Below are 13728 nucleotides of genomic sequence, written 5' to 3' on the forward strand. Positions count from 1 at the left end.
TTGGATATAACAAGCTTGCACAGAGACCTAGCTTTGAATTCTTTTGAGGGGCCAGCAGGGTCTAGTTGGAGGTCACTGTTATTGAAAATAAAACAAAACTTTTACCACTGAAATACATTAGTTTACATGGTAAATAGTGGTTTAGCTCACACAATGTGTGTAACTTAAAGGTGGCACCATGTAGACCTAATTTGGGATTGAATTTGGGGCAATGTTAATCTTACTAAAAAAAGAAAATATGCTTAAGTTTTGTTGGAGTTATTGCACTGACATTTTGTGTTTAGGTACTTTACAAGATTTTCGGTTTGGGATTGCATTTTTGTCAGATAAAGGTCATGTTTCCTCTTAATGGTTCCGCTTAATAACCATGATAACTTAGAGTTAACTTTTGTGTTTTGGTAGCTTTCATACAGACCTGGTGTCGGATAACATTCAGGGCCAGTTGGATCAAGGTTTCTTAAAAAAACCGGTAGAAAAAATGTTTCTGCACAATAACTTTAGTTTGGATGGAGGTATTGCACAGAAATTGAATGAGTTAGTATCTCACATACAAACCCACCTTGGGATTGCATGTAATAAAAATAAAAATAATAAGTAGTTGAAAACCTGGTTGAATGACATGCCCATGTTTGTTGTTGTTTTATTTTATTTACTGCTTGCGGAATTATGTATGTGTATGTGTGTTTACTGCAGGTGGTATGGGGAGTGGGAGCAGTTTCATGTCGAGGACTCCTGAGGAATTCCTGAGCAACGTTAGTGAAATGGATGCTTCACAAGACGGTAAATTGGCCCTTTGTATTTGAAAGTACCTGCTCAGCACTTAGAATTGTCCATAACAATGATTTATCAATGCTTCAGATGAGCATTTTTTTTCACATTTAAACAAATTGATTCTGTTGAGACAAATCTTCCCCTTGGTCTTCATGGTGAAATATTTTCATGGCAAATTTGTGAAAAAAAACACAACATGTTACTAAACCTGTATGACTTGTATGGGAAACTTGAAAAAAATTACGAGCGGGCAAGCCCAGTTTGTTGAGTGCTGGAATTCAAATCTGAGGATCAAGGTTTTTATCCCCAGCCTTGCCATACAGCTTGTGTAGTGATTTATCAAAATTCTTTCTGTGGCCATTTTCTCCTTACGACTGAACACAGTAGGGCAGTTGTCCATTATGTGGCCATTTTCTCCCTACCACTGAACACCTTAGGGCAGTTGTCCATTCTGTGGCCATTCTCTCCCTACCACTGAACACAGTAGGGCAGTTGTCCATTCTGTGGCCATTCTCTCCCTACCACTGTACACAGTAGGGCAGTTGTCCATTCTGTGGCCATTCTCTCCCTACCTACCACTGAACACAGTAGAGCAGTTGTCCATTCTGTGGCCATTCTCCCCCACCACTTAACACAGTAGGGCAGTTGTCCATTCTGTGGCCATTCTCCCCCTAGCACTGAACACAGTAGGGCAGTTGTCCATTCTCTAGCCATTCTTTCCCTACCACTGAACACAGTAGGGCAGTTGTCCACTCTGTGGCCATTCTCTCCCTACCTACCACTGAACACAGTAGGGCAGTTGTCCATTCTGTGGCCATTCTCCCCCTACCACTGAACACAGTAGGGCAGTTGTCCATTCTCTCCCTACCACTGAACACAGTAGGGCAGTTGTCCATTCTGTGACCATTCTCTCCCTACCTACCACTGAACGCAGTAGGGCAGTTGTCCATTATGTGGCCATTCTCTCCCTACCACTGAACACAGTAGGGCAGTTGTCCATTCTGTGGCCATTCTCTCACTACCACTGAACACAGTAGGACAGTTGTCCATTCTGTGGCCATTCTCCCCCTACCACTGAACACAGTAGGACAGTTGTCCATTCTGTGGCCATTCTCTCCCTATCACTGTACACAGTAGGGCAGTTGTCCATTATGTGGCCATTCTCTCCCTACCTACCACTGAACACAGTAGGGCAGTTGTCCATTCTGTGGCCATTCTCTCCCTACCACTGAACACAGTAGGGTAGTTGTCCATTCTGTGGCCTTTCTCTCCCTACCAATGAACACAGTAGGACAGTTGTCCATTCTGTGGCCATTCTCCCCCTACCACTGAACACAGTAGGGCAGTTGTCCATTCTGTGGCCATTCTCCCCCACCACTGAACACAGTAGGGCAGTTGACCATTCTGTGGCCATTCTCCCCCACCACTGAACACAGTAGGGCAGTTGTCCATTCTGTGACCATTCTACCCCACCACTGAACACAGTAGGGCAGTTGTCCGTTACTGGCACAATAGTGTGCCCAAAATACTTGAAAACCTGTGAACCTAGGAAAAGTGTAAATTTGTTAACTGACTGTATTTGATGAACAATGAAAATTCTTTTTTGTCCTGTTTTAATAATGTTGTTAATTTGTGATAAGTGCATTGCTTCATTTAGAATTGGAAAAGAAAGAAGCAATATGTTCTTATTCAGCATGGTCTATTGTTCTTTTGCATGGATCCTGTTAAGATAAGGATAAAAAATTGAGCCTTATCTCAGATTGCTTCACAGGCTAACCAGGGACAACACCTTAGGCCTAGACTGGATTTTCACAAAGAAGAGACATACTTTAAAAACAACAAATACAATGAAAGCAGACAGTATTGTCCCTGATTAGCCTGTGCAGACTGCACAGGCTTATATGGGACAACACTTTACGCACATGTATTAAACACTATTTTCCGAGTGTAAGGCCCAATGGTTTAAATTTGGCAAGGCTTACTGGTCTTTTGAGTGGACTCTGTTAAGATGAGGATAAAAATCATCGCATGTTTTGTATGATTTACTATTGTAGGTCACCGGGCAGGTGACTTCAACAACATGGACATGGGAACCATGGATACGGATCAGAGCAACATGGACAGTGAAGATCTGGTGCCCAGCTTACAGGTAGGACACCGGCATAATGTGATGGCAGCGATTTTTTCCATTCTTTATAAAGTACCCTAGAAAGGTACTATCCCAATTGAAGAAAAACTTCATTATTCTAAATTGCGGTCTGAAAATTTCCCAAAAGAAAGGCAAAGTCCATCGCTTTTGTTCCAAAAGTGCATTATCTGCAAGTTAACAAATAAAATGAGCACTTACACTGAACATTTCAAGCCAAAATGAATGTTAATCAATATTTGATACCAAGCAATTGAAAAAAACTCTAATTCCCATTTGGAAGATTTCACGACACAAATTTTCCCGTTTTTTTGCGCTAATTTTTCCCAGGGAGAATACCTGCTTCTGTAGTTCCTAGGATTGTTTTTCACCACTATGGGAAGGGGGTCAGATCCCTTTGCATCGGTAGAAATAGTGTTGTTGTGACTAAAATTGGGAAATGTAGTTGTTGTGGTATTTTGGCTTACAAATACTGAAATAGAGAATACAAATGTTTTTAATATTATACTAGCTTAGGCTGAACCGTCGATTGAACTCATAGAACTGAATAAGGAGATGAATTGATCATTGCAATAACTTTGAAAAAATTTAATAATTTTTTGTTATGGAAACCTTTAAACAGGCAATTTAAGGCAGTCATTTGTGAAACAATACGTACGTTTTGAGATTGGAAATGAGGCTGAATTTTGGCTCAAAATTTGACCCCCACCCCACCCCCACCCCCAAAAAAACAAAATACAATTTTCACTGTACCACCTGCTGTTTGTGAAGCTTTGAAAGTGTGGTGTTTTTCAGCCTGATGATATCAGCAATGAGTTACTGAATGATGTCGAGACGGTCCTTAACAACAAGATGGACGACAGTCTACTGACCTGGTTGTGAGGTCAAGGTCATTGTCATAGCAACCACATTCTGTGACCTTTGACACTTCTGAGTGCATTGCCTAGCAACCAGCGTATACATAAATGTATCATAGCAACATAACCCCTGGAGATTTAGGGTCGATGTACAGTGTGAGGAAACCTAGAAATATTTCTTGAGATTACGGTAGAAGTTTTTAGTCGGTTTTATGTACAGTGGAGTGTTGGGTTGAAATTGTATTAGGTTTTCAAATGTTGCAAATTTTGCACATATAGTTTGTGAATATGCGTGGACTGAAGAAAAGGTTTCCCCATTAAATACTAGGACTCTAGAAAGTAATCATTTAAATCTCAAGGGCCAAAATGTCAATAACCAGTATGGTTCAAGCGACATTCGAACATAATTCATTTCGCATTACCAATGTAACAAGCCACCAGATAAGCAAGTAATGTGTGGCGAAGCAACGGGTAGAACGTGTCAGAATACAAGTAAACTGCCTTCAAGCATCTTCTGACACGAACGATCTGCCTTTTTCGCGGACTTAAGGATCAAAAGAGAAATTCGTAAGCTGTCCATATGAATTTTCTCCTTCAGATGTAAGCTTTATCATAGCCAGCAATGGATGTCAACATGTGAACATTTCGTCCCTATACCCAGCTGAAAACAGAAATTTGAAAGTCAGAATTTCACATGTGACAAAGATTTACTCCTCGGACGATACATTTGAATGCTTGAAAAATTAGAGATCACTGTAAAGCATGTGGCGGGTTGCTTTAATGCAAACGAAACATGCTATAGCATTCATATATCAGGGAAACCAATTTAATAATTATTCGTAAATATATAAATGTGTGATTCAGAAATAATCTATATTTTGTATTTCAAAAGTAAAAAATACAAAAAAAAAGTTCATTTATATTTGTAAAAGTAATGTGATTATCAAAGATGTACCATCGGCTCATTTATGTTTGTAATATATATTCATCAGTTTCACTACATGTACATTTCATTTTGTTGGTATAAATATGACATGTCATACAGAAATTTATTCACAAAAATATAGTGATATTAGTTGTGTTTTTTTATTGATGTGCATTGTTTGTCTGAAAGTTTCTTGCCAGATTTATTGTTCAGATTCTTACCTGTCTTCTTATAAAATTAATGTATTCAATGTTGAGAGTAGCACCTCCTTAACATTTCATTAACCCATTTATGCCTAGTGGACTCTCCCATCCTTCTAAATTTATTTATTTCCAAAATTAGAGATGTCTGGTATATTTATTTCTATTTTTAGAATATTTCTCACAGAAATTCTTTTAAGCAAACAGCGTAGACCCTGATGAGACGCCACATTATGCGGCGTCTCATCTGGGTCTACGCTGTTTGCCTATGCCTTTTTTTGTAGACGCTAGGCATAAATGGGTTAACAGATAATATTGTTCTGCACTCAGTCCTTTTAATTGTAGTGTTGGTGTCAGTGGTTTGTTTTAGAGAACTGTTGTATTTTCATTCATAAGCCCTATTTCTATGCAAACAGGTGTAATTTTTTAAGTATAAGTTACATATTTTTTAATTGATTGTGTTTATTTCGTTTGCACTTCCCTATATCTGTATTTTTATAACTGAGTTGTACAAATTTTGTGGTAAACTAGTAAGTGATTTTTTGCATAGAAGGTTGAGCACAAAATGTTGTGTTTGTCACATATTTTATATTACCTGTTGTACCCAAAAGGATTGTATTCCATCGGTAACATATTTATCACTGTATATTTCCTGCTTTTATCTTACAAGTTAGCTCATTTTTGACTGTCTTTCTACCTTTGAAAGATGATGTAATAGCAGTGATGTATTTTTTATCAACATTTAAACCATTACATTGTTTCCTTTCTTTGGTTTTTATTTGTAAATTTTTCCTATATGTATGTTTTAAGCTTAAATTTGAGGACAGCTGGTCACAGTGCAGGTTTGTAATTTCTCTCATTGAAATGTGACTATTGTGGACTTGTGTTAGCTGAAATAGTCCTATTTGGCTGTCAGAATGTATTTATTTGAAAAAATTAAGACATTGAAAACTTGGATTTAAAGGCCTCTAAAACAAGCCACTAGGTACATTTCTTGTTCTTACATTTTTCCATAGTATATGTTTGATGTTATTGAGCAATACAAAAACTAAATAACATCAGCTAATGAGGTTTTAAGTAAAATCAAATAAAACTGCTCATAAAGGTATTTATCTATTTGTTACTGAGACTCAAGCAAGTACAAGAAAAAAACCAATTAAAAAATTGCATATATATGCAAGGCTTACCCAGCTGTTTGCCAAATTAGCCATCGGCTTCAAATGAGCAAATTAAGCTTAAGAACTCTCCATTTGGCTACTACGTTTTGTTGAATTTCTGCATTACACTGTAAATTTTGGTGAAGACAATTTTGAGTGGGTGGGAGCCCTGATATTCTTAGCAATATACATGTTTTCTGTAAAATAACAGTCAATGGCTCGGGTCCTTACGTAAATTCAGCCCCTAGCACCCCTAGGACCTTAAAACTTCGAAATACATAGACACACACACAGTCAGTGCCAGCAACTGTGACCGTTTGTTGTTTGTCCTCACACAGTCAGTGCCAGCAACTGTGACCGTTTGTCCTCACACAGTCAGTGCCAGCAACTGTGACCGTTTGTTCTCACACAGTCAGTGCCAGCAACTGTGACTGTTTGTCCTCACACAGTCAGTGCCAGCAACTGTGACCATTTTATCCTCACACAGTCAGTGTCAGCAACTGTGACTGTTTGTCCGCAGTGATGTAGTCTGTGTTTGTGCATTATTACTGAAGCATAATTGTGTATCATAGTAAAGAGTATATTGTACAGCCTGTGCTGTAGAAATATGTAGCCTGAGAAACTGTATAGGGAAATATTGGTCAAATTGAATGCAAACCACTTTTGTTTTATAATGTAAATATTGCTTATGAGTCTCAAAAGTGTGTTTAGAATAGCATAATGATAACAAAATAAGCACTGATCAACAATTGCTATCAATAAAGACAAAACATTTTTCAATATTTTGGTCAATTTCTCAGTCTACAAATTTCTACTTTATTGTCAGTTTGAATACTGGTGGCAGAGAATTTCATATATTTTGTAAGCCTTTTTCTATGCATATTTAACTGTTGCCATACTTGATGTTTTATTTTGTTGTGTTTTCTTTGACAGATATTTTTAGTCTGAAGAGTATGTTCACAAAGAGTTTTACATTTGTGTGCCTTTTGAACATTCAAATAAGGTCCGTCAAAATCTGCTGTTTATTCAACTTAATGATTTTGACTTTAATGAAACTAACAGTCTGAAGATGCCACGGTGATAACAAGCTTTATTAATTATGCCATGTGAATTGATTGAATTTTTTGTATGGTTTAGCAATATTTATTTTTATTATTTTTAATATCACTATGCATATTTATAGCTAAATGTTGTTAATCATGTTGATGTTGTGTAATACAAGAGCAAATCTATTTTTCTACGACAGCTACTATTTTTTTCGACGGTTCACCTTACTCAGTTGTTGATTGTCATATCATTCCATGGAAACTTGTATCTCACATGTACAGTCTCTTATATGCCACTTCTGGTGGTTGACCTTGTGTGGGGTATATTAGGCAACGGCACTAAATATCTGTATGTGATAACAGGTTGATCTTGTGTGGGGCATAATATTAGGCAACCGCACTAAAAATGTGTACGTAATAACGCTAGCTTATCGCTTAAAATTACACTCATAACATTCTTCGTTTTTTAATTGGCTGTTTGGGGTTTTGGGGGAAATAGCACTAAGAATTTAAACTGCTAATTCTAGGTAAGAGTTTATTTAAAATGAGTTTTGAAAGTAAGAGGTACAGAGAAATTCAAAAGCTACAAAAATACTGCCAATACCTGGATAATAAATATTTTTGAATGGCTTACATTTTTAACATACTATTTGATAGTTCTGTAATATATTTTTACCAGCTATGCTATTTGAGGAAGATTTCGCTCAATTTGTATACAATTTATTTGTAGCTTTTTTACATTTGGTCTCATTAGTAATTGATTGTACATGTGAATGCAAGTTTCAACTCCGTGAATACGGAACACATTCAGGAGGAGAGAAATTTATTTTTTGTACTTTTCATTTTTTTCTGTCCAAATAATTATTGTATAATTGTATGTTGTAAAATGCATTGATCTATTTCTCTGGTTCGAAATGACCTTGTAAATGCATGATAATTTTTATTAATTGGTTAAATTAAAAAAAGTTTCGAATGCAAAAATTCCTAACAGGTGATCTGTGGGTGAAGTGAGGAGTATTGTTTGCATACAAGTGCATAAGATAAACGCAGAATAGCCAATGTCAAAGAGAGGTTTTGGCGAAAGATCTCTCTAAATTTTGGCAGAACATGATTCCCATGTCTATGATTGTGAACTATTTGAAACCGAATCTGTTTATATTGTGGTTATTATTATTAACTGAAGTCCTAGATAGCACTTTTTAGCATAGATTCTGTGATAAGGATTATTTTTAGGAGCAAAATGCTGTATCTTTTAGGATCCTATTTTAGAAGGTACAACTGTATTGCTGTAACTCACTGACTTATTATAATTAATCTATAATGTAGTTTCTTCTCTTTCGCTTTTGTTAGAAAAACTACATTAGGACGAATGACATTTATTATGAAGTTCTGTCCTATAATAATTGTCGTTTGCCTTCATGATAGTCTGCACTGTATTCAGTAATAAGCTGCTAAAAATGAAGCAAGAGGCATTTGGTTTGAATATACAACTGCATATATTTTGGTGTAAGCAAAATTAAGTTGTGTTCTTAGACTAGCATCTGTCTTGAATATTCTAGATTTCTTTTAAACAAATTTCTTTGAAAATTCAAACATACAGTGGTTGTACAGTTGTTTCTATATTAAATGGTTGTAGCCATAATTATATTAGAATATACATATGTATGTGTATTGTTAATCAATTGAGAAATAGAATAAATAGCATGTGAAACAGCTTGGTAATGTTAATTCTAATTAATTTTATTTTAATTGCACATATAAAGGCAGTTTGACTATTTCTTTACTAGCACTAATATGTATTGTACTGTTATAGTACATATGATTTCAAGTCCGGAAAATTGTACATTTGTGTGAGAAGAGTGTGTATGTAGGGGGTAGCTACTGGCGTTACATTGATAAGTGAAAGATATTGTTGGATGGACTTGAATTCATGCTTGTATACATAAGGTGTTGTTACATATATTTCTTGTAAGTGAAAAATGAAAATATTTATAAAAAAAAGTTTAATTAATAATAGTATGAAAGCTGTATTTATATTGTTACAAAAATATTAGAAGTACTCTTAGCCACTAATAGCGAGGATTTTTCTACAAGGAATCAAATTTATGTGAACACGTTTTTTACTTGGTATTTGATAAAAATAAATAAATACATATCCATTAATTTCATTTTTGGTATCTGTTTATAAATGTTGTTGGTCCACAGAACACACGTAATAGGAAGGGTTGTGAAATACTTAAGTCGACTAAATTGACTATCTGGATCTACAGTCTAATAGTTTGATAAAAACAGATTGCTTGGTATATGTAGCAGTAATTGATAAAATATATTTGTATTTGTGTACCCTGTAAATTATAGATTCCTATAACAGACTTGATGATGCCATTTTAAGGCATATATGCTGTATATTTGTTTAAAATTATTAATCACAGTTGGTTTGTATTAAAACAATTAACAATTTACAATCCTATTATATGTGTTTTATTATGAAACACTTAATTGATGGGCAGTTCTATTCAAACAAAAACACTTCTCAATTTCATAAGAGTTTTTTTCTTGTTTTATAATTTCATATTACAGTGCTATTAGCCGCATCTTGTGTGATTTTATTATTACGTTTGTGATATAAAGATTTCTATTACCCATGCCATCCCCAAGTTATATGTATGTTTTATATATATTTTAGTTTATTACCACATGTTAATTGCTTATTTCTTTACATTTTAAATTCTGTTCCATAGATTAAAGGATTGCAGAACAGTCCGTATTGATTTCCATTGGATGCCATCCATTATCTTGTTGCAATAGGCTTTGTGAATTTAGTTCGATTTTGTGTAGACTTATGTGAAATCAATCGGTTTTAACTCCTGGATTCATTAAATTAAGTTAGATTTCATGTACATTTGAGGATTTGATTGATCTTCATAAGACAGTATTCATAAAAACTAATTTTGCACCCCAAAAATGTATTTAAAACTCGATAAGAAAATTGTCAAGGAATTGATTTAATTTTTTTAATCAAAACATTTTCCAGGAACAGGCATATTCGAACATTAAAGATTTTATTGTACATGTTTCGAATGTGAAATGGAGGATGATTTCGCACAATTGTACAGGCAGTGCCTATGAACTGCTGGCAGGAGTTTTATTACGTCAGAAACCTTTAAGACTTCTGAGAAGACAGATCTCAAATCACGATATGGTTTTTCACAAGAGTGCGGGATGAAATGTAAATACAAATACAAATGTAAAAAAAAAGTAATAAAAAATGAAAAATATTTGTGCTGTTTACTTGTTATTTGGTGTGTATATTAAATGCCATTAGTTGAGCATTTGAAGATGGTACGTGTGATAAATGCCAATATAATAGTTAAAAAAAGTTGTGCATTTTTGTGACTTTCTTCAAAGCAGTGGACACATTTTATATTTGACCTATATGTGTGACCTTGACATCTAAGGAACATAGACGGGTTTAACAAATGACGACCAACCCACGTTTTTCATTTGTGGCAAGTTATTTTAAAATTGTATGATAAATGACAGAGCTTAAGTCCAAACTAGCTGTTTTATTGCAAAGAGAGACCCTTGCCCTTTTAGGTACAGAGGCGGTTGTAACACATGGCATGTCATCGTTTTATGGCCAAATATGACTTTGTACCTCTATGTGTTACATTGACCGTTGATGTAAGGAGACATGCTAAGTTGTTACAGGCTACGCTGTCTCTTGATGGTGGCCATTTGTGGTAAGTTATTTTAAAATTGAATGTTGAATGACAACGTTGCAATTCGGAAAGATGTTATATGGCCTTATATTTATGCCCCCCCCCCCCCTTCGAAGAAGAGGGGGTACATTGTTTTGCTTATGTCGGTCTGTCCGTCCAACAGATGGTTTCCGGATGATAACTCAAAGGTCACGGTGACCCGAAAAAGTAAAATGGTTTCCGGATAAGAACTCAAGAACGCTTACGCCTAGGATCATAAAACTTCATAGGTACATTGATCATGACCCTCCGATGACCCCTATTGATTTTCAGGTCACTAGGTCAAGGTCACGGTGACCCGAAACAGTAAATGGTTTCCGGATGATAACTCAAGATCGCTTACGCCTAGGATCACGAAACTCCATAGGTACATTGATCATGACTCGCAGATGACCCCTATTGATTTTCAGGTCACTAGGTTAAAGGTCACGGTGACCCGAAACAGTAAAATGGTTTCCGGATGATAACTCAAGAACGCTTATGCCTAAGATCATGAAACTTCATAGGTACATTGATCATGACTCGCAGATGACCCCTATTGATTTTCAGGTCACTAGGTCAAAGGTCAATGCCACGGTGACTCCACTTAGAAAAATGGTTTCCGGATGATAACTCAAGAACGGTACATTGATCATGACTCGCAGATGACCCCTATTAACTTTCAGGTCACTAGGTCAAAGGTCAAGGTCACGGTGACTCGACACAGTAAAATTGTTTCCGGATGATGTCTCAAGAATACTCATAGGCCTAGGATCATCAAACTTCATAGATACTTTGATCATGACTTGCAGATGACCCCTATTGATTTTCAGGTCACTAGGTTAAATGTCAAGGTCACAGTGACAAAAAACGTATTCACACAATGGCTGCCAGTACAACTTACAGCCCATATGAGGGGCATGCATGTTTTACCAACAGCCCTTGTTTAGTTTGCCTCCTGTGCCGTTGACCTTTGAGGAAGGGAGACGCATGTAACATGTGATACAATGTCTTGATGGTTAACATTTATGCCAAATTATTAAAAAATCCGCCAATGTATTGCAACGTTATGGCTGAGGCACGAATTTACTAGCTGTTTTATGTCCGAATTTGATCTTTGACATCTAAATGTGAAATTGACCTTTGACGTAGGGAAACATACATTACAGGCAATACATTTTGTTATGATGGCTGACATTTGCACAATATTATTTTAAAATCCAAGGGGGCATACTACTAACAATTGGAGGTAGGAAACAATTTCATATTACTGTGATGTAATGTGTTTCTTTGTTTCAAATATTAGTTATGTCGCGTTGGATCTGTTTATCTTTGATATGTTGATCTCACCGGAGCATGAAGTGCTAATGGTGAGCTATTGTGGTCAGTCGTTTGTCGTCAACTTTAAGCTTGCTACATAGGCCTCATTTTTCATTCAATCTTGATGGTCAAAGTGTTTATCTTGACAATATCTAGACCAAGTATGAGTCTCGGTTATGTGCGTTAAAAAACTTTGTGTCTTTCAGGGGAGCGATTCAGGACCTCTTCGGATTGCAGATCCAAACATAAAATGATTAATAGTATACCGGTCTTACTTATTACGATACTTCTAATTATCAAAAACTTATAACATTGGTAGTATCATGGTTAAATTCACCAAAATTATAAACAGTTATGACAGTCCTACGTTCAAACAACCCTACTTTATTTTGGCTTTCCTAGATAATTCACCTAATTACGAAGTGCTCATGGTGAGCTATTGTGATCACCATTGGTCTTGTGTCGTCTATCATTCGTAGTCAACTTTTAGCTGGTTATCACATTGGGGGCCACAATTTTATTTCAATCTTGATAATAATTGTTCAGAACGTTTATCGTGAAAATATCTTGGCTGAGTTCCATTCTGGACCATGTATGTTAAAAACCTAGATCGCCAGGTCGAAGCAGAGACAAATCTTGTAATCATTTTATGAGGCCTTATTTATGACACGATCTTGATGAAACTTGTTCAGAATGTTAATCTTGACAGTATTTAGGCTGAAGTTTGAATCTTGGTCACGTGCTTTCTCAAATAGGTCACCAGGTCAAATCTTACAACAACTTTATTATCACTCTAGGGGCCACATTTATTACTCTATTAAACTATTCTCTATTTTTATTACTTGATTAAATTTGTCCAGTATGTTTATTTTGAATATATCCTGGTCAATAATAAATTTGGGTCACATATGTTTAAAACTAGGTCACCAAATTAATAGTATCACTGTAGAGGCCACACGTATGCCTTAATGTTGATAACTCTTCAGAATGAATATCTTGACAATATCTAGATTGACTACAAATCTGAGTAACACGCCGTCAACACTTAAAATAACCTTGTTATTAATCTAGAGACTTCATATATGACTAAATCTTGATTTAAATTCGTCAGAATGTTACTCTTGACAAATCTTAGAAAAAAGTAACAATTTCTGAGGCCTATTTATGACTCAATTTCGACGAATATTCGTCAGAATGTTTTTTAACAATATATTAGCTGAGTTTGATTCCAGGTCACGTTTGTCCCGGTTAACACTTAGAAAAATCGTGTTTCCATTCTAAGCCACATTTATGATTCAATCTTAATAAAACTTGGTCTGAATGTTATTTTTGACAATACTTGGGTTTGAATGTGGGTCATGTCGGTCTGAAAACTGCGTCATTTGGAAAGTTTCGATCTTTGGTTTACCTCAAACTAAGGTGAACTTTTCAGGGGCATAATGGCCCATGTGTTTTATTCGTTGATATGGTTTACGAAGCATGACGATGGACCTTTTTACATTGCGTTTTCTGTCCCTTTAACATTCAATTTTAAATGTTATAAAGTTTTTTAGTGCAATGTGCCAC

General features: G+C 35.8%; 1 protein-coding gene across 7 annotated transcripts in view; it reads left to right on the forward strand.

Moving 5' to 3' along the window:
- The window catches only part of LOC127836628 (transcriptional coactivator YAP1-like), a 205999-nt gene that overhangs the window by 19379 nt on the left and 172892 nt on the right, over positions 1-13728 (forward strand). For 2 of the 7 annotated variants that reach the window (XM_052363302.1, XM_052363306.1), the window contains exons 6-8: positions 694-780; positions 2826-2920; positions 3713-4685. The exons of 4 other annotated variants lie outside the window; for them this stretch is intronic. In XM_052363302.1, coding sequence (XP_052219262.1) covers positions 694-780; positions 2826-2920; positions 3713-3799 — 269 coding nt within the window. In that variant the 3' untranslated portion in view covers positions 3800-4685. The remainder of the gene's footprint in view (positions 1-693; positions 781-2825; positions 2921-3712; positions 4686-13728) is intronic. One more of the 7 variants, XM_052363303.1, reaches the window with a different exon arrangement.

Source organism: Dreissena polymorpha, chromosome 6 (genome assembly GCF_020536995.1).
Source record: "Dreissena polymorpha isolate Duluth1 chromosome 6, UMN_Dpol_1.0, whole genome shotgun sequence".
Classification (NCBI taxonomy): domain Eukaryota; kingdom Metazoa; phylum Mollusca; class Bivalvia; order Myida; family Dreissenidae; genus Dreissena; species Dreissena polymorpha.